This window comes from Hyla sarda, chromosome 5 (assembly GCF_029499605.1).
Source record: "Hyla sarda isolate aHylSar1 chromosome 5, aHylSar1.hap1, whole genome shotgun sequence".
Classification (NCBI taxonomy): Eukaryota; Metazoa; Chordata; class Amphibia; order Anura; family Hylidae; genus Hyla; species Hyla sarda.
The window spans coordinates 56,481,225-56,503,358 of NC_079193.1; the positions used below are offsets into that span (position 1 = coordinate 56,481,225).

At 42.6% G+C, this 22,134-nt stretch overlaps 1 protein-coding gene across 2 annotated transcripts in view; it reads left to right on the forward strand.

Moving 5' to 3' along the window:
• Window positions 1–22,134, forward strand: part of VIPR2 (vasoactive intestinal peptide receptor 2) — a 165,904-nt gene that overhangs the window by 104,273 nt on the left and 39,497 nt on the right. For both annotated transcript variants that reach the window (XM_056519545.1, XM_056519547.1), the window contains 2 exons: window positions 7,487–7,584; window positions 21,932–22,058. In XM_056519545.1, coding sequence (XP_056375520.1) covers window positions 7,487–7,584; window positions 21,932–22,058 — 225 coding nt within the window. The remainder of the gene's footprint in view (window positions 1–7,486; window positions 7,585–21,931; window positions 22,059–22,134) is intronic.

Here is a 22,134-nt window from a genome sequence, read left to right on the forward strand (position 1 = left end):
TAATGTCCCACTTATTGACCTCTGTTATAATGCTCCCTTATTCAAGGGGTTATCCACCATAAGGGGATTTTAGTACCTACCTGCCAGAACTGGGTATTTCCTGTTGGATTTTGTTCTCTAAACTACGCATCCACAGTTCTATGTTTGAAAGTTTGAGGTCACTTTCCTTCCTCCCACACATCAGCTACCCCACCCATTGGGGTAACCAGGGGGCCTACAGCTGATGCAAAATTGAAGCAGGACTGACTCCCTCTGATCACCTGACTAGTGATGTCAGGTCTCGAGGCACTGCAACCTGGGAAATCCCGAGACCTGTTAAAATAAATATTGGGGCGATAATCACAGAAGAATTGTGAGACCACCATCACACACAGGTACAGACACCATATTATGAACTACACTATTTTTACAGCCCCTGTAGCATAGTCAAATAAAAAAAAATCCTGGAATACCCCTTTAAAAATGTCCCCAAATTGTCCTCTATGTGATAATGCCTCTCTCATTAATAATGTCTCCCATATCGTCCTCTTTAATATTGCCCCCTTAGTATTAGTGTCCCCCATATTGTCCTTGTAATAATGTACCCCCTTAGTATTACTGTCGTCCCCCATAATGTCCTGTATTTATGATTTATGTAGTTATTATGGCCCCTATAATAAAATAATAAAACATTATAATCATCTAACCTTGGTTCCCACAAAGAATGGAGCTTCTCTGTCTAATCCCTAATACTGGGGGGTTCCGTAATTATCGCAAAAACCTGCCGCCCCCACCGCATTATTACCCGAGTGGGAAGGGTCTCCCCAGTTCCTATGCCCGTGGCAGTGAACACTTCCATGGGGCAGGCTTGTAAGCATTCTCTGTGACCTGTGCAGAGGAGGGGGAGGCTGAGCTCTTAATGTTCAGAATAACTACTGCACGATTTTAGAATTATTTTAAAACAAATAAAGTAAGATGGAAAATTAGAAAAAACGTAATAAAAAAATGATATAAAAACTTGTGTTAAACAATGGGTCATTTCCCTTTAAAGGGGTTAACCTACTAAACCTGGTGATAAATCTTGTAATTCCTTATTATTACCCATAAAATGTAGTGCAAATAAAAGCACACAAATTTTGCTGACCCTTTAGACGAAGTCCCAACCTAAAGTAACTGTAAAGGAGAACTGTGATTTGTCACAGATTAATGAGGGGCTTTAGTATTGTGTTTCATCATATGAGACAAACGCAGGATCTGATGGAGTCTAATTCAGCTTTATAAACATGGGAGCCGACGAGGCGCCATGCTTGTTTAGTTATCACACTAAGTAGTGAACACAAAAGTGCTAAATAAAATTGTCGGGTAATCTATCTGCAGTCATTCTTACATGAGCAATGGTTTGCCTTGGACATGTCGTCCCATAAATGCATTTCTGTCATTCTAAGAACGTACTGAAATAAATATGGAGATTCCATTCTAATAATAACATGGCTGATTATTGTTCACATTGAAAGCTGAAATCTCACCAGAAAGAAAGCAGTTTCCTGGTCTATAAATAAGTGGATCAGGTATCCAACCAATTATGTCTTTCCATTTTCTCTTACATTCCTTACTAAAGGAAACTTAGGGGGAGATTTATCAAAACCTGTGCAGAGGAAAAGTTGCCCAGTTGCCCATAGCAACCAATCAGATTGCTCCTTTCATTTTTCAGAGGCCTTGTTAAGAATGTAAGAAGTAAGCTGATTGGTTGCTATAGGCAACTGGGCAACTTTGCCTCTACACAGGTTTTGATAAATCTTCCCCTTAGTGCTTGGACTAAAAGGCCTCATTCAAAATGCTCCATTCTGACCCTGTACATCTATGTTGCTCAGAGCGAGAATACAGTACCAGTAGAATTGTAGGGGATCGTATTGTACCTCTAAATGCTTCTGATTTTATGTTCTGTCTGATTCCCTAATATATACAGTAGGTGTTGTTTCTAGAGCTTGTATAGCTCCCTTATATGATGTAATGCAGAGGCACCATACCATAGCGTGATGTATGTACCTGGCCCACTTCTAATGCCGCTCTGGATCCTCAGTAGGTACAGATTGCAGCATCCCATGTTGCCCTGTGAAACAGTCCTACTCAGTGGAGGGCCACTCATCAATTTGGGATGCTGCCAGTATAGCCAATCAGAAAATGACAGCATCAGGCCAGTTAGTGGCAGCGCCAGCACTTACCATTCCCAGTGGCAGGATGTTTAAAGAGGCATCTTCCTAGCTGAGATGGCGTGATTGTGGTTCTTATCCATGACCAGCATTCCTGACCCCTATGCTATTTCCTGAGTTTCTGTCCTGATCTGACCTACCATGACCTACCATGACCTGACCTTCGCCTGTTCCCTGACAATTCTTGTCTACTGATTTTGTAGTACAATGCTCTTATGGTTTGACTCTTGTTTTCTCTGACTCTGATTCTATTTTGTACTGCGCTTCCCTCGTGATTTTGACACTTTGATTTGTCCCTGGCTAAAGAAGATATCCAGCGTATAAAAAATGTATTACCTATATGCAGGATAAAGGGTAAGTGTCTGATCCCGGGAGGTCCCACCTGTACGAAACCCGTCATCTTTATTGGAGAGGCGGAGACACAGGACGCTGCATTTCCGCTTCTCCCATAGAGATGAATGGAGGGGGCGTGTTGGGAGCAGCTGAATCGATGAGTGCGAAACATCCCATACAGAAGCAGAGTCGCGCTGATCCAGGGCCCCGTACGGGAGATCCTACGGATAGGGGATACATTTTTTTGGACATCTTCTTTAACCTCTTGTCTGCTGGTTTAGTACCTTTTCTGCCTTTGAGTGGCTGACCTGCCTCTTTGATCTCCCTTGATAACTCATGCACGTAGCTAGTGTAGGAACTATTGGCCAGTTGTGGATTGCTGTTTAGAAAGCGGGTTATACAAGCAGGTAGGGACAGTGATCGGGGCGTTTTTAAGGTTTACACTGTTCCCTACCTGACTTGACACATAGCACACAGAGTGTATGAAGCAATACAGTACAAGTGGCTCAACAAAATGCAAGAGAGGACACAGCAGTCTGTAATAAAGTGTTCAATGTTTTATTTCTTTGTAGATATAACATACTGTAGTGTTCTTTATCACAGCATAAAATTCTCCTGCGTAATCCAAAGACTTAAAAAATAGTTAGGGGCACCCATGTTTAAAAAATATATTAAGGGCCTCTCACACAGGGGGATTATTGGCAGAACATAAGGTACCGTTGCAGGTGAAAGTATTTTACTGCTTCAAAATAAAGTCTATGTATTAAACATGGGATCTCAGATAATGGCAGGTAATAATAATATACCCAAATAGTTCTGTGCCCTTATTGTATATTATATACTGTACAGCAAGTGAATGAAGTTGTGCATGCATATTGTTACCTACCTAGCTCTACATGGTTTATGTAATAATCCATTCATTAGAATCCAACAATAATCTTCATGTTCATAAAAAAAAGATCCGTTATACTCCATAAAATCTGCTAAATTATAAAAAAAATTAAAAAATTCTCAGCACTAAAATGTCAGTATCAGGGCATTTTACATGTGTCAATGTAATGATGATATATGGAAGTGATTACAATATTAGAGCAAAAGGATAAGTTTTTTGGGGGAAAATGTACAAGAAAGAAAGAGAAAAGGCTCTAGTACCCTGTTGGGCACCTCTAGCCTGGATATAAGTCTGGATAAGTCTGGCAGCCGAGCAGGCGAAGAAAGTGTTGCAATCTATCAGACACATTCCTGAGAAACCCTATGCAGTCCTGTTGAAAAATGCCAATTAGAAGCTCTGTCATAAGAGGCAACACTTGACCGCAGGAGTTCCTGCACATATTGCTGAGCTGTTAGTGTCCCAGATATCATTTATAGATGTCATGGCCACGCCCCTTGTGACGTCACACTATGCCCCCTCAAAGCAAGTCTATGGGAGGGGGCATGGCAGTCGCGAACCGCTTGGGCAGTGGAGTACCCCTTTAAAGCGCTCATCACGAGGCCTTCATGCTCAAACCCAACCATTGTTAGATCTCAAACAAAATCTGGATTTGTTGCTTAAGACAATATAGTTCCAGGCAATACAGGTCCAGTCCATAGTATACCCTCATATATCCACTGCTCCTAACACCTCCTAATGGCTTGGTCAGAATAACCTAGATGCCTAGCAGTTTGTCAAAACGATCATCCTTCTTCTTTCAGTCCAATGTATTAATACTTTGGACAGGGTATAACCGGTATTTCTGGGCAAACCCCTTTAAAGGGGTATTTAAGATTTTTTTATTTGACTATGCTACAGGGGCTGTAAAATTTGTGTAGTTTATAATATAATGTCTGTACCTGTGTTTCATGGTAGTCTCACAATTTTACTTAGATTTTTAGCCCAATGGTTACCGTAATTTTAGCAACCTTCAAAATTACTCTTGTCTCAGGTTTTCCCAAGTTGCAGTGCGGCCCAAGACATTAAATTGCTAGTCAGGTGTTCAAAGGAGTCTGTCTTTGCTTCAATGGGTGGAGTGACCGCTGGGTGGGAGGTCATTTTGCAGTGAATTGTAGGTTTGCAACAGCTGGAGGTACCCTGGTTAGAAAACACTGGTCTATTGCATTGAATGGGGCACAGGTGTGTTTCAATGGGTGGGGTGGCTGATGTGTAGAAGGAAGAAAAATGACCTCACACTTACAAAAAAGGAATTATGGGATATGTAGTTGAGGGAGGGAACTCCAACAGGAAATGGCCAGTTCACAAAAATCTAGCCACAGCATTATGGTTGACTCAGAACATAACCGTTTAGCTCCAAGACAAGCACAGATCCTTCCTAAACCTGTTCATTACTGTCTGGCAGGTAAGTACTAAAATCCCCTTATAGTGGATCACCCCTTTAAGTATGGACTTGGTCACAACATAAACATTGTTTATAGCCATTAAATATGGGTGAATAAATGATGACTTCAACTGGAGACTGCAGTAGGTTTAACTCCTGACATAATACTATACTTTATGTTCCAAAGCCTTTTAGGGCCTGCGGCAAAGAAGCATCATGATTGTGCTTCTGATCATGCATTATGATGTTGCCACCTCCCAGTTTTCATTTTGGGTTATATTTTTCTGATGTCTTCTATAGGCAGATTCACAGCTGTGTTATATTGTTTCCATTTTTATGAATACCCTTAATATATTCTGAGGACCCTATAAAGAGCCTGTATGAAAGTACACAAAGTCCCTGGATTGTAAGCACTTTGTGTGCCATGTAGAGTCCTGTATGATGCTGCAGTTATTGTATCCTAGGAGAAGTGGTTCACCGTGGTGCCAAAAGTATTAATAAATGGATAAAATAATATACTATGTAAAATCATATTTCATCACATACTATTTGAATCAGTAGTAAACTATTTGTAAAAAAAAATAAAATATATATATATATATATATATATATATATATATATATATATAATTTAAAGGGGTATTCCAGGAAAAAACTTTATATATATATATATATATATATATATATATATATATATATATATATATAATCAACTGGCTCCAGAAAGTTAAACAGATTTGTAAATTACTTCTATTAAAAAATCTCAATCCTTTCAATAATTATCAGCTGCTGAAGTTGAGTTGTTGTTTTCTGTCTGGCAACAGTGCTCTCTGCTGACATCTCTGCTTGTCTCGGGAACTGCACAGAGTAGAAGAGGTTTGCTATGGGGATTTGCTTCTAAACTGGGCGGTTCCCGAGACACGTGTCATCAGAGACAGAAAAGAACAACTCAAATTCAGCAGCTCATAAGTACTGAAAGGATTAAGATTTTTTAATAGAAGTAATTTACAAATCTGTTTAACTTTCTGGAGCCAGTTGATATATATAAAAAAAAAAAAAAATTCCTGGATAACCCCTTTAATGCTTGGGTGGGAAAACAACTTCTGGCTTAGTTGTATTAATGCTTGATGTGTCATTATTTCCTTTACTATCATTTTGTGCATATACAGTGATAAGTTCTCACACCATTCCATGTCCTTGGTTTTAGCCAATCTCAGAAGCACGCACATAATAGGATCAGTTTCATGGGAAGCGAAATAACCTACTAGTATGTTTTTGGAATGTGGGAGGAATTGTTCAATACATAATTCGTATTATTATCAGATATCATTTATTCATATTATTTATAGAGCTCTGACACATTGCCCAGGGCTTTTTGATTCAGTAGCAGTAATGATGATAAACCAGTCAATAGTGATAAGTGAGAGGACCCTGCCTAGAAGATGTTTTGACATTCATTGCCAGCCTTCAGATGACTCTCTTAGTTGCTATATAGGGAGAATTGCGTTTAAGTGGCAGCAACGCAATTCTTCTGCTGTTTTCCGAAATCGCTGTAAAACCACCACAACTTTACTGCAGTTTTTAAAATCACACAACCTCAATGCAAATCGTATTAAAGGGGTATTCCAGGCAAAAACATTTTATCCCCTATCCAAAGGATAGGGGATAAGATGTCTCACCGTGGGGGGCCTTCTGCTGAGACCCCTCGCGATCCGGGCAAAAACATTTTATCCCCTATCCAAAGGATAGGGGATAAGATGTCTGACCGCAGGGGGCCCGCAGCTGAGACCCCCCCGCGATCTCCCTGCAGCACCCGCTGAATCTCCAGTTTCGGAAACCTCCGGGTTTCCAGGACTGGGGACGTGATGTCACGCCATGCCCCCTCCATTCATGTCTATGGGAGGGGGCGTGACGGCCGTCACGGCCCTTCCCATAGACATGAATGGAGGGGGCGTGGCGTGACGTCATGTCCCCAGTCCCGGAAACCCGGAGGTTTCCGAAACTGGAGAGTCAGCACCCGCATAGAATGCGGGTGGTGCAGGGAGATCGTGAGGGGTCTCAGCAGAAGGCCCCCCCACGGTCAGACATCTTATCCCCTATCCTTTGGATAGGGGATAAAATGTTTTTGCCCGGATCGCGAGGGGTCTCAGCAGAAGGCCCCCCACGGTCAGACATCTTATCCCCTATCCTTTGGATAGGGGATAAAATGTTTTTGCCCGGAATACCCCCTTTAATATTGTGCTATTTTTACAGCGATTGTGCAAAATAGTGGCAATATTGTGGCAGCACTGCTAAGCAAACGTGTGTGAACACAGCCTTACATATATCTAATATTTGCTCTTTTAATAGATCAGTAGCATACAAAAGCTATGCACATAGAATAATATAATAAATATCTCAAAACTAGGCCGATCTTTATATTTGCCAAATAAAACAAAAACTTCAAGTGAAGGTATAGCAAAAACTAGCAAAGAGAAAGACAAAACGTTGGGCAGAAAAAGGTTTTGAAGCTTATGTGCTTTTTGTATAGAGATTTATGTAACATTCTTTCTCCATAAGGCCCTGTATTGTGTTTGGCTCTTAGTGCACACTATATTTGTTACTTTACTCTATTCGCTTGTAATCACTAAATCTTTTTTCTTATATTTTCAGCTTTCATTCTATGTCATAGTGAAAGCCATCTACACACTAGGGCACAGTGCCTCTCTGATAGCTCTCACAATTGGAAGTGCAATTCTTTGTTTATTTCGGTAAGTACCCAATATGGCAATTTGAATTGGCATTGCAGGGAAACACTATGGTTCATGTTTGATAAGTTTTTTTAAGGGGTTACAAAAATATATAGAAGGAATTACGTAATACAGACATCTCAACATCTCAAGTTTCATATTTTATAAAAGCAGTCTCTTCTCTGGGCTTATTAAAGGGTTACTCCGGTAAAAACCTTTTTTCTTTTAAATCAACTGGTGGCAGAAAGTTAAACATATTTGTAAATTACTTCTATTAAAAAATCTTATCCTTCCTGTACTTATTAGCTGCTGAATACTACAGAGGAAATTCTTTTCTTTTTGGAATGCTCTCTGATGACATCACGAGCACAGTTCTCTCTGCTGACATTATTATAATAAAAATAAAGCTTTATTTATTGTTGTCCTTAGTGGGATTTGAACCCAAGTCCCCAGCACTGCAAGGCAGCAGTGCTAACCACTGAGCCACCATGCTGCCCTTAGCATACATCTGCTATGCATCTGCTATGCATCTGCTATGCATGGTTGCTAAAATGGAAAGAGATGTCAGCAGAGAGCACTGTGCTCGTGATGTCAGCAGTGTTCCAAAAAGAAAGGAATTTCCTCTGTAGCATTCAGCAGCTAATAAGTACTGTAAGGATTCATATTTTTTAATAGAAGTAATTTACAAATATGTTTAACTTTCTGCCAGTTGATTTAAAAGAAGAAAGGTTTTCACCGGAGTACCCCTTTAAGGTTCCTGTTTTTATTCAGAGCTGGACTTAACTATAGGGTATGGCCACATGCAATGAAACTGCTACAAAATGTTTGTAAATTTCGGTGTTGAATTATTGCGGATTTTCTGTTCAAGATTGTAATGTGGATTATGCAATTAAAATTAACCCCTTAAGGACTCAGCGTTTTTTCCATTTTTTGCATTTTCATTTTTTTCCTCATCACCTTCTAAAAATCATAACGCTTTCAATTTTGCACATAAAATTCCATATGATGGCTTATTTTTTGCGCCACCAATTCTACTTTGCAGTGACATTAGTCATTTTACCAAAAAATTCATTGTGCAACAAAAATGGAAGAAAAAATTTCATTTTGTAAATTTTGGGGGCTTCCGTTTCTACGCAGTGCATTTTTCGGTAAAAATTACATATTCACTTTATTCTGTTGGTCAATACAATTAAAATGATCCCCTACTTATATAGGTTTGATTTTGTCTTACTTCTGAAAAAAATCATAACTATATGCAGGAAAATTTATACATTAAAAATTCTCATCTTCTGACCCCTATAACTTTTTAATTTTTCTGCGTACAGGCTGGTATGAGGGCTCATTTTTTGCGTGTGTGTTCTGAAGTTTTTATCGGTACCATTTTTGTATTGATCAGACGTTTTGATCGTTTTTTATTCATTTTTTCATTATATAAAAAGTGACTAAAAATATTTTGGAATTTGTGATTTTTTTGCGCGTACGCCATTGATGGTGTGGTTTAATTAATGATATATTTTTATAGATCGAACATTTCCGCACGTGGCGATACCACATATGTTTATTTTTATTTACAAAGTCTTTTTTAATGGGAAAAGTGGGTGATTCAAGCTTTTATTAGGGAAGGGGTTAAATGACCTTTATTAACTTTTCTTTCACTTTTTTTTTGCAGTGTTATAACTCCCATAAGGGGCTTTATCGCTGCACACACTTAACTTTTACCCATATCCCTGCAAAGCCATAGCTTTGCAGGGATCAGCTTAATAGTGGGTTGATAGCTCAAGTCTGTAGCTCAGGCTTGGAGCAATCAAACGCTGATTGGACGTGATGTAGACAGGTGAGGGGACCTCCGCTTGCGTCCTAGCTGATCAGGACATCGCGATTTTATCGCAATAATCCAGATCAGCCCGACTGAGCTGCCGGGAAGCTTTTGTTTTTTACGTGGCGATCAACTTTGATCGCCGCATCTGAAAGGTTAATAGCGCGCGGCACAACGATCGGTGCTGCGTGCTATTAGCCCAGGGTCCCGGCTATCATAAGCCACAGGACCGACCTGGCATGACTCGGGGTCATGGTGTGACCCCGTTTTAAACATCGGGACCGGGCTCAGGGCATACAGGTACGCCCTGCGTCCTTAAGAGGTTAAAAGGGGAACTCTGGTGAAAAATACTCTCTAATCAGCTTGTGAGAAAGTTATACAGATATGTAAATAACTTCTATTTAAAAATCTTAAAGAAGAAATCCAGGGGTAGACAACTTATCCTCTATCCGCAGGATAGGGGATAAGTGTCTGATCGCGGGGGGATCTGACCGCTGGGAACCACCACGATCTCCCATACATTCATTTCTCATGTCTCTGCCTCTCCCATAGAAATGAATAGAGGGGGCGTGTTTCAACTACATCAGTGCTGGGTACGACAGTCACCCTAGTGAAGCAGAACCGGAGCCGAGCCAGGGCTTTGTATGGGAGATCACAGGGGTCCCAGCAGTCAGACCCCTCGCAATCAGACACTTATGCCCTATCCGCAGTGGTTGTCTACCAATGAATTTCTTCTTTAATCTTTCCAGTACTTATCAGCTGCTCTATTCTCCAAAGGAAGTTGTGTAATTCTTTCTAACCACATAGTTCTCTGCTGCCACTTAAAAAAACTGCTGCCATGTAAGAAACTGTTCAAAGCGTGAGTAAATCCCCTTAACAAACCTTTCCTGCTCCTGACACTGACAGAGGTGTCAGCAGAGAGCACTTCGGTCAGACTGGAAAAAACTACACACCTTCCTCTGGAGCATACAGCAGCTGATAAGTACTTGTAGGCTAAAGACTTTTAAATTGAAATAATTTACAGGTCTGTATAACTTTATGGCACTAGTTGATTGGAAAACATTTTATTTTCCTCAGGACTGTCCCTTTAAACTTTAAAAATGGTCTTGTGAATTTGTAGCATTTCCAAAGCAAAAATGTTATTCCACAACAAAATGTTTTACACCTTTCGACATATCTGCCGTAATAGTAAGGTGTGAGCTCAAATAATGCTCTTGGTGCAGACCACACTGGTTAGTAGAGGCTATGGTTTATACACTTAACCTCTGTACAGGGAATATTGTCAGCATAAAACAAAGTAACATCGAGGGAACAGGACTGGACGGGAAGACAGGCATAAATGTTGTCAAAACATAATAAGGCTTAAAACAGACATAGGGGGAGATTTATCAAAACTTGTCCAGAGGAAAAGTTGCTGAGTTGCCCATAGCAACCAATCAGATCGCTTCTTTCATTTTTAAAGAGGCCTGTGAAAAATGAAAGAAGCGATCTGATTGGTTGCTATGGGCAATTCAACAACTTTTCCTCTAGACAGGTTTGGATAAATCTCCCCCATGGTATTTAGAAAAAAAATGCCGCAAAAATGTAAAATCCATATCCTGTTGTGTACTGCTGGTGTTTTACAAAAAAAAATTTTAAGGGTACTGTAGAACATTTTTCGGCCCTCATAAGTGCATACAGCATACGTACATCTAAGTAGTGTACTATTTTGTACCTGTTAATCTGTCAAGGGCCTACATACTGTGAAAGTCCAGGCAAAAGTACTCACCGGCTGGTGTTGTACTCAGATACTTTTTTAAGTGTACTGTAGAGCAGTACTGTCAAGGGCCTAGATACTGTGAAAGGACAGCCAAAAGTGTACACCTGCTGCTGTTCTAGACAAATACTGTTTTAAGCGTAGTGAAGCGTATTGTGTCATACCCTCCTTCTGTTTCTACAGATGCTCCTGCTCCTCCTACTTTTAGTCATAAAACTTGACTTTTATTATATTTATTTCCCACCAAAGAATGATTAAAACTGATACCCTCCTGGCCAGACAGACAAATGCACTGTATAGTGAGGAATTAGCTCCCTCTGAAATGTATGTGGTCCTGCAGTGACCACTCAAATACTGGCCAGTGAGGAATCACTTAAAATACAATACTATTGCCAGCCTTTACATGTTTCGCTGCTCCCAAGGCGTTTTCAAGAGGCAATAGTAGCAATGGTTAGAACGAATAGCCATTGCCACTATTGCCTCTTGAAAATGCCGTGGGAGCGGCGAAACATGTAGAGGCTGGCAATAGTATTGTATTTTAAGTAATTCCTCACTGGCCAGTATTTGAATGGTCACTGCAGGACCACATACATTTCAGAGGGAGCTAATTCCTCACTATGCAGTGCATTTTTCTTTCTGGCCAGAAGGGTATCAGTTTTAATCATTCTTTGGTGGAAAAGTGATTTTAACATACTATAATAAAAGTCAAGTTTTAGGGGTATATACACATAAAGGTTTTTTTTTTACCCCGGGCCATGGCCCAGGGGTTTGGAGAATTTTAGGGGTCTATACACATAAAGTTTTTTTTTTACCCCGGGCCACGGCTCAGGGGTTTGGAGAATTTATTGTTGTGGGACCCCCGTTACCCTGGGGTAGATTAGTTTGTTATCCTACTTTTAGTCAGCCATTCCGCCAACAATCCATTGGCGAAGCCATGTCCAAGAGACAACAGTATTCGTCCACTCATCCAACGGAGCAAAATATGCTCCTGTCTAAGTTGAATGTGCTCCTGTCTAAGTTGCTGGTGCTGCAGTCCTTCCCTTTTCAAGTGGTGGACTCTGCACCTTTCTGAGAACTGATTTCTTGTGCCGAGCCGAGGTGGAGAGTGCAAAGCCGTCATTTCTTTGTGAAGAAGGCAGTACCAGCCCTGCACAATTATGTGGAAAGAAATATGTGGATAGATTCCTCTTAGAAAGGCGCTGGTACCCAAGGATGGAGATAAAACTTCTTTATTGGCAACGCGTTTCGATCCCGAACCGGGATCTTCGTCAGGCCTGACGAAGATCCCGGTTCGGGATCGAAACGCGTTGCCAATAAAGAAGTTTTATCTCCATCCTTGGGTACCAGCGCCTTTCTAAGAGGAATCTATCCACATATTTCTTTCCATTGCTTACTACCGGACTGACGGATGTCAAACCGGGTGGTTCCTCGTGGCAGCGGTGTCCCGTGATTTCTACGCTACTACAGGTGTTGTGTTCTAAGCGCAACACTTAGGGGTAAGAACCCATCTTTATGCTATATTTTCACTACCATCAAACGGTCCTCACTAGGGGCGCACCTCTTGTTGTTTTTCTCGTTTTTTATCTGCACAATTATGTGGAAGAGAAGGTGGTCCAGTCCTTGAGACTGTCAGTGTGTACCAAAGTGCACGGCAGCACCGACGTGTGGAGCTGTAACTACGGTCAGGGACAATGCATGTCCTTCACGGCTCACTGGGTGAATGTGGTTCCTGCACAGCCACAACCCCAACTTGGACAACTCCGCTTCCTCCTCCACGCTCTCAGCCCGTTGGTCCTGTGACAGTGTGCGACTCCACCTCCTCATCCTCCACCGTGTCCTCAGCCTCCACTGCCCAGACAAGTCTCAATTGTCCTTCAGCATACCATGTGTGCAGGGCACGGTGGTGTCACGCTGTTCTTCACATGGTTTACCTTGGCGAAAAGAATCACAGATGGGAGGGACTGCTAACAGTCATTTGTAAAGAAATCGGAGCATGGCTTACCCCACGAAAACTGGAAATGGGAACCATGGTGACCGACAACGGGCAGAATATCTTGCATGCGCTGCGACTGGGAAGGCTGAGCCATGGGCCCTGCATGGCACACATGTTCAGTTTGATTGTCAAGCAGTTCCCGAAGTGTTCCCCCATTTGCAAGACATCTTAACAATGGGAAGGAGACTTTGCATGCACTTCAGCCACTCGTATACCGCGAAGCACACCCTCCTTGAGCTGCAGAACTGTATCCCACAATATAGTCTGATTTGTGACGTTGTCACACGTTGGAATTCCACCCTCCATATGTTGTCCCCAGTGTAATTTCAATGTGAACCAGTGGTAGCTCATACGTGACACCTGCCGTTTGCTCAGGCCCTTTGAAAAAGCCACATTATTAGTAAGTCGCCAGGATTACGGGATGAACAACGTCATTCCACTGCTTCATTTCTTACAACACGTGTTGGAAACAATGGCTGGTCAGGGCACTGGAGGCGTGGCGCCTACATCTCATGGCCACATGAGCCCTGTGGGTGCTGAACTGGAGGAGGAGGAGGGGGAGGGGCACAGAAGAGCACAGTTTAGGTTTCGCCAAATGGGCATTTTTTTCTAGTAATCTGACAGGAGAGGAGGAGCAGGAGCAACTCGAGGAGATATAGGGTTATGAGTAAGGCAAGAAAGAGGACCCAGACACACCATGGCAGTATGCAGTGGAGATGGAGGCAAAGAGTCCCTCCGAGTCATTTGCACAAATGGCACGATGCATGCTCACCTGCTTGCGTAGTGACTGCCGAATTGTCTCCCTGCAACTCAGGCCCCCCTGGTCTCACCTGCGAACCACCTGAGGTCCCCTGGTATTGTCCTGGACTTCCCATTTACCAGCTCCTCACATTCTCTGTCCTGTGCTCCCAAGCCTCTGTGGGATATTCTACGCAGTGCACATTTCGGTAAAAATGACACCTTATAATTATTCTGTGGGTCTATACGGTTAAAATGATACCCTATTTTTATAGGTTTGATTTTGTCGTACTTCTGGAAAAAATAATAACTACATGCAGGAAAATGTATACGTTTAAAAATGTCATCTTTTGACCCCTATAACTTTTTTATTTTTCCACGTACAGGGCGGTATGAGGACTCATTTTTTGTGCCGTGATCTGAAGGTTTTATCAGTATGATTTTTGTTTTGATCTGACTTTTTGATCACTTTTTATAAATTTTTTAATGGTATAAAAAGTGACCAAAAATACGCTTTTTTGTACTTTGGAATTTTTTTTGCGCGTACGCCATTGACTGTGCGGTTTAATGAATTATATACTTTTATAGTTTGGACATTTACGCACGCGGCGATACGACATATGTTTATTTTTTATTTTATTTACACAGTTATATTTTTTTATGGGAAAAGGGGGGTGATTCAAACTTTTATTAGGGAAGGGGTTAAATGACCTTTATTAACACTTTTTTTTTACTTTTTTTTTTTTTTTTGCAGTGTTATAGGTCCCATAGGGACCTATAACACTGCACACACTGATCTCTCATGCTGATCACTGGCGTGTATTAACACGCCTGTGATCAGTGTTATCGGCGCTTGACTGCTCCTGCCTGGATCTCAGTCATCGAGGAGCAGTCATCGAGGAGGCAGGTAAGGGCCCTCCCAGTGTCCTGTAAGCTGTTCGGGATGCCGCAATTTCACCGCGGCGGTCCCGAACAGCCCGACTGACTAGCCGGGATAGTTTCACTTTCACTTTAGAAGCGGCGGTCAGCTTTGACCACCGCTTCTAAAGGGTTAATACCGCACATTGCCGCGTTCGGCGATGTGTGGTATTAGCCGTGGGTCCCGGCCGTTGATGAGCGCCGGGACCGACGCAATGTGATGCGGGGTCGCGCTTCATATCACGGGAGCTGGTGCAGGACTTAAATATACTTCCTGCGTCGTTAAGGGGTTAAGGCGCTGCTCCCCAGTTACAAACATTCCTCCGCATGAAACCTTTATTCACCCACCTTCGTCACCGGGTACTGGTATTGCCACCCACCACACCACTCTGTCACTGAGTCACTTTCAGGACTCCTGATGCTGCTGCTGCCACCTCCGGGCTGTCTCATTCAGCCACTATATGGTCTCTTCTCATGCTTCAGCCAACTCCAGGCTGTGTCATTCAGCAACTACAAGGTTTAGTGATGCTGCTGGGCTTAGGACATATATATGTTTATGGTAGCACTAGCTACCATACATCTTCAATGGAAATTTCAAAATTAATCTTTTATTCTTAGAGATGGTGAGGCCCTATTGTGTCCTCATTTGCCGCCAACTCCAGGCTGTGCCAATGAGACACTATATAGTCTCCCCATGCTGCCACAAACTCCAGGCAGTCATTCAGCCACTATATGGTCTCCTCATACTGATGCCACCTCCAGGCTGTCTCATTCAGCCACTATATGGTCTCTTCTCATGCTTCAGCAAACTCCAGGCTGTGCCATTCAGCCACTATATGGTCTCCTCGTTTTCGACGGGTGCATCACGTTTTAGACGGGTGCCCAGAGCAATACAATGCCCCCGAATCACCGATTTATGAGCCGCCCATAGAACAGAGCAGAGGAGACTGAGCCTTGATTTAAAGTAAAATACTTGGTAATACAGGCCTGAATTGATTCCCGGGAGGGCAATAATTTAAGTAGAGAATCATTAAGCCGCCAGTGGCAGCGCCTAGGAGAGGAGGCGAAAGGAGAAAAAGACAGAAGAACCGGACTGTGATCAGACCAGGAAACTGGGCCAAGTGAAGCAGAGGAGAGATGCGTACCATAGAGAGATTGCCGAAGAAATAGTCAATATGGGTATGTAATTTATGTGGGTGGGAGTTAAACGAAAAAGACCTATCAGTGGGATGGTTAATCCTCCACAAGTCATACAAGGAGGAGATGTGAATCAAACAACAGAACAATGAAGCAAGACACAGTTGGGTAGGGGGTTCGGGCTATTAAGTGGGGAATGACGGTCCATGGAGGGGGGGGGAAATGAGGTTAAAATCACAGCCCAAGAGCCAAGCCGATGTGGGATATTTATGTAACCGAGCAAGGACCTGATGCAAAAACGGGATCTGGGAGGTATTGGGTCTGTATAGATTACAGAGGAGCAGGGGTTTACCACCAAGGGAGCCCTCCACTATTACATACCGTCCCTGGGGATCAGTAAAGGTAGAAGAAACCTGAAGGGGACAGGATCGGGAAACCAAAATTACTACCCCAGCCGTCTTCTTACCTGAAGAGGCTGAGAAAGCAAGTGGGTAAAGATGAGTCAGAAATTGGAAAGAACTGGAAGGGTCAAAGTGTTTCCTGAAGGAAAACTTCTGCGTAACCAACTCCCATTGCAGAAGACGCAATTTAAGGGGAGATTTGAGACCTTTAACATTCAAGGAAACACACTTAGCCATGGTCTAGGGGAAAAAAAAGGGAATAAGAGGCAAAAAGAGAGAATGCACTCACAGGGAGATACAGCCACCACCGGAAGCTTAAAGGAAAAGGGGGACACAGAGAGAACAGGGGAAACAAGACACGCCAAAAAAAAATAGACACAACAGGAAAAACAGATAAACTTACAAATCATGGAATAAACCATTGACCACAGTGTCAAAGAAGAGGCACAAACCAATAGCATAAATAAGGTACAGAAGCACCTCCAGACTATTTTTCCAGCTGGGTGGCTGCGGGGAGACCCCGCACTCGGATAGTGTTATGGCGACCCCTATGTCCAGGTACTCCACATGGTTATGCAAATCACTGAGAAACTCTGACTGTGAGGCAATAGTAGAGTGAAGCTGAGCAACATAGGGCCTGGTGGAATCATGGGTCTCCTCTAGGGTCTCAACTCTATCCGACACATGTTGTAAGTCCTGGCGGAGAGAGGAGATTTCAGCCCGGCATGCATCCTTAACCTCAGAGATCAGAGCGGAAATCCTCTTTAGTAGGAATTTATGAAAGAAGATGACAAAAATCCAGGGGAGTAGGCGTAGGAGCAGGGATCCCGGAACAATCCAGATCGGCCTCGGACAGAGTGTCCCAGGAGGACCCCCCACCCACCTGAGCAGGGATTGCAGAGACCGCTGTTGGGAGTAACTGGTCCTTCACAGGCACAGGGCCAGAAGTCCCTGGAGATGGTCTGAGAGCGAACATATCCCACAGAGGCTTGGGAGCACAGGACAGAGAATGTGAGGAGCTGGTAAATGGGAAGTCCAGGACAATCCCAGGGGACCTCAGGTGGTTCGCAGGTGAGACCAGGGGGGCCTGAGTGGCAGGGAGAACAGGCAGGCTCGATGCAGTGGTCAGGGAGAGGGGGAATCCCTCACAATGGCCACCCAGGAGAGGAGCTGCCCACCTGGGGAGCCTTTATGCAGAGGGTTCAGTGGGGAAAGAGGCAGATGGGGAGAAGCAGAATTCGCCCTCCCAGGGCCGTCAGCCACTAGTTCAGGGATCTGTGCAGGAAGGAGGTCCCACCACCGTACCTGCAGTGGAGGAGGTGGCAGCGCTGGAGGGCAGGTCACATAGGAGTCCTCCGGGTCACAGGAGTCATCGCCGTAAGCAGTTCCCCGCAGCGCAGGTATGAAAGGAGGCAGCACTATAGCAAGAGGCACCCAGCTGGAGAAAGGGGTCCCAGAGTGGGAGCGCAGGCCAGAGGCAGGACCAGAGACTGAGTGCAGGCCGGCAGCGCCGGGAGCTGAAGAAGAGCAAAGGTACGGCAGGGCACAGAAGGAGGGTTTTTGGCAGTAGGGGATCTCCTAGGAGGCTTGCAGGAGGTCTTCCCTATATGTCAGCCAGCGGTCAGGGCATGTAATAAGCGGGAAGAGGGCCTTGTGGTGTGGGAGCTCCAGCACTATGCCGCCATTTTCCACGGCGCCTCACCACACCCACCAAGGGTGTTATTTCTTCAGCATATGCATGGATTGTGCAGGCTTCCATATAGATGAATAGTCACAGAGCTTCCTGCAACAAACCTGCCAAGTGGGAATTTACGTTGATAGATTGTTGTAAATAACTGTAACAATTTAAACCAAAACAGTCATTTAGGTAAATTATGTAGAAAAGCAGAACGCCTGGATCACTCTACCCTCATGCGTGTGCTATTATGGAGCTGCTAGTAGCGTGGAAAATGTGAGTGTTTTGAATTGTCTTTTATGTCCTTCAAGGTTGAAAAGAGACAGACATGCTGCGAGGTAATAACCTTAGGCCAGTTAACAATGAAATATTTTACACCATCTGAACAGCAGCAAAAGGAGGGGCTGAGCGCTGAAGAACTTTCCACTTTATTTTCCAAATGACCGACTTATATACATAAAATATAGAAGGCCATAATATTTTGTCGCAATAAATTCTAATACTTGCATAACTGAATATGTGACACATTAGATTCACATATATTCTTTTCATTTTCACGAGCATAGTAGTTTATATAGAATAAGGGGGAGGGGGCCATGCATACTGTGGATATTCACCTCGCAATTTATTCCGGGCGAAATCCGCTTGCAGCAGGATCCCATTGATCTCAATTGGTGATGCTAATCGAATAGAAAAAAAGTAAGACTGAGCTTCTCATAGAGCAATATTGTCTAGTAAAAGTAGGTTGTGCTGTCTCCTGGTGTTTGGTGTCTCAGGAAGCTTCTGACTGATGTGTAGAACATGATGAAGAGGGCGTTTGACCCTCGAAACACGTTGTCAATAAACTACTCATTCTTTATTATTTTAATAGTCATGTCCGATTTCTCTCAGGCTAGACCCCAATTCCTTCCATCCAAATAGGACAGGAGCACCATTCCAGGACATCAGTACTTTTACACGTGGACCTTCAGAGATCCTTTGGTCACTCCTGACCATCACCTGTGAGTCTACTACTATCGATTATGAAGTGATCTCAAGTAGAGATAACCATAGAAATCCAGGATATTTACGGTGCTACCAGACGAAAGTAATTTATCTGTTAGTTTGATTTAAACTGGCATCCAACTGATCTTACTTTCATCTGGTAGCACTATAAATACCCAGGGTTTTTATGCTCTACTTGAAAACACTTCATTGATCTCAATGGGATTCTGCTGCTTAGTGCACACTACAGAGGTTTTCTAGAAGAACTTTTAACACAGATCCGGATTCTGCCGAAAGAAATTAACATCCTCCATTCTTTTTGCAACATTCCATCTGGAAAAGCCTATTGTCAATGGGATTTTGTATTGCAGGGGTTGATTTCTACTGCAAATCCCACATAAAATTAACACCAATTCCAGACATCGCAGATCTGCTGACTGAGTTCAGAGAGGAATTTCGTTGCCGAATTTCCATAGTGTGCACAGGCCCTAAATGTGCACAAGAAACATTTAAGCTATGTTTACACAGCAAAAAAAAATTTTGGACATTCCACAAACTGCAGGCGCCAGCAGAACATTCCGGCGCTAGGACCATTCAGAAATGCCCATCTCCATAGACGGCAATGCTTTTCCGAGCGGATTCCACAGGAAGAATTGACATTGTCAATTCTTTCTGCAGAGGCCGAAATCAGAATTTTCATGGCAGATGTTTCTGCTGTGGAAATTCTGCCATGTGCATGGAGCAGCAGAATCTTATTGAAAACAATGGGACTCTGCTGCAATGGAATTTCCGCCGTGGGTGTATAGCCTTACTATTACAAATGTGCAAGATTTCTGAAGCAATTTTCAGCAAAACAAAAACTGGCTTCTGTGACTAACAGCATATTTATTACGATTTTAGACACTTTCTGAACAGGATTGTGCATCACTTGTAAAAACCTTGTGGAAAAGGCTGGAAGGTTTGTGTGTAATTCCATGTGTCAAAGGTGTGGCCAAAATTCTGGTGTAACAATTGGGAATAAAGTAGAGCAACTAATAGTTGGTCTGAACATAATCTAGGCAGCCTAAAGATGTTCCAGATCTATCAAGCAACATAAGTCAATATGATAAATCTGGAGCATTCTTAGACTGTCCATCTAAGTTTGCACTGTCTAAGAATTAGACAGTATTAGTAAATCTAGGCTACTGTGTTATACCAGTGGGGGACTGTGGGGGCAGTCAGTGATTTCTATATTTGGTATTCTCTGAATGTCTGTGTTATGCTCTGCCCCACTAGGTCCAGCATGGAAAAATTTATTTAAAAATGTAATTTAAGTGTGTTGTAGAGGCATGTCTAGCAGTCAATGATTGCTCACCAAGAGGCACACTACCCAAAAGTAGCCTCTGAGAGCCTTTTTTTATAGGGTAGTGGGGGGGGGGAGCACTTTTACTCCCTCTTGTGGCAAGACCCAGTGTCTTACAAGACCAAACCTTTAACTATTAATGGTACCAATAAAAACTACAGATCACGGCGCAAAAAATTAGCCCTCATACATCCTTGTATAATTTGTTTTTTCTTTTTATACATAGACTTGGACTTCATTACAAACAAACAAACAAAAAAAAAACCCTATACTCACCTCCCTTACTCACCTCCCTCCCTTTATCTCAGCCTCCGTTATCACAGAGTCCAGTCTCTACTGCGCAGCGATTCCTGATGCTGGGATCGGTACAAATTATTGCCACTCATCCAATCACTGGCAGCATTGCTAAATGATATGTAAATTATCTACAACTTCTCCAGCAAAAAAACAAAGTCTAAACAGCAATTTAGATTTAACAATGAAAATCTTTTGACTGATGGTCCTTAAAGAGGACTTACAGCCAACCATTCAACATATTGAAATGTTACTATCATTCCACAATGTTTTACAGTTACTTGATATGTCATCCCATTCCGGAGGTATTTTTTTAGATTGTCTGACAATTCAGGGAATCATTCAGATGGATGTGAACTTAAAGAGTACCTGTCAATTAAGAAGAAAAATATTTTTTTGCTCCCTAATGATTGCCCCCTGATAATAACCTCCCCCCTGCCTTTATATTTTTTAAATTTAATTTTCTTTTCACCTGTTTTCCCCCTGTATTTAGCTCACTCTGTGAGAGCTCCGGCGGGCGGAAGGGGGTGTTCCCCGGCAGGCACAACATTATCTGAGGTCCTGCCAGGTGAACAACTGCCCTCACTCTTCTATGCTGTGCTTGCATACAGCATTCACTCTGCTGTGCATGATTGACAGGGCAAAGAGTGAATACTGTGTATCCCCGATGTCCCGCCCGCACTTCCTGACTTTGGACTCATGCCCGGCTGGGATAAGTCCAAAGTCTGGTTTTGTGCAGAAACTGATGCAGCCGGCACTAGGAGGGAGACCCCTAGTGGCCACATATGGCCACATGAGCAGAAAAATATATATAAATAGTAAGAATTTACTAAAGAAGTATTTTTCTTATCAATAGAGGAATAACATATTAAAAATAAATTTTTATGACAGTGCCCATTTAATTTTAATAGTGGAAGTGACGGGTAATGGGCAGGATTATACAGTCATGTGGTGTGAATGTAATACTTTAAGAGGCCTGTCTGCCTATTGCACACCCCCAGACTGTATAATCCTGCCTATTACATGACAATACCGTCCTTTATTAAAATTAAGTTTATACCCATCTGACTGATTCCCTAAACTGTCAGACAAACCATAAACCCTCATATCTCGGGAATCGAAAGACGTATCAAGAGACTACATAAAAGTGAGTGATCATGGCAGCCTTAGCTATTTAATGATAGTAACATCTCATTTTTGGGAGGGGTTGCTACGGGTCCTCTTTAACAAGCTCAGGCATGACAGGCATAGGTGTAAGGTTATATCATTCGCTGTGATTTTGGTATTGATTGTTTTCTCTTCTTTTCAATCTAGAAAACTTCACTGTACAAGAAACTACATCCATTTGAACTTGTTCCTCTCTTTCATTTTGAAAGCTATCTCAGTATTAATGAAGGACGATTTCCTCTATTCCGGTTATTATCCTTGTCCAGAGTCTCTGGTAATTGCATTTTCTTCTGCTTTACTTGATGTATGTTTGTTAGTTCCAATCATTTATCTACTACAATAAAGTGAAT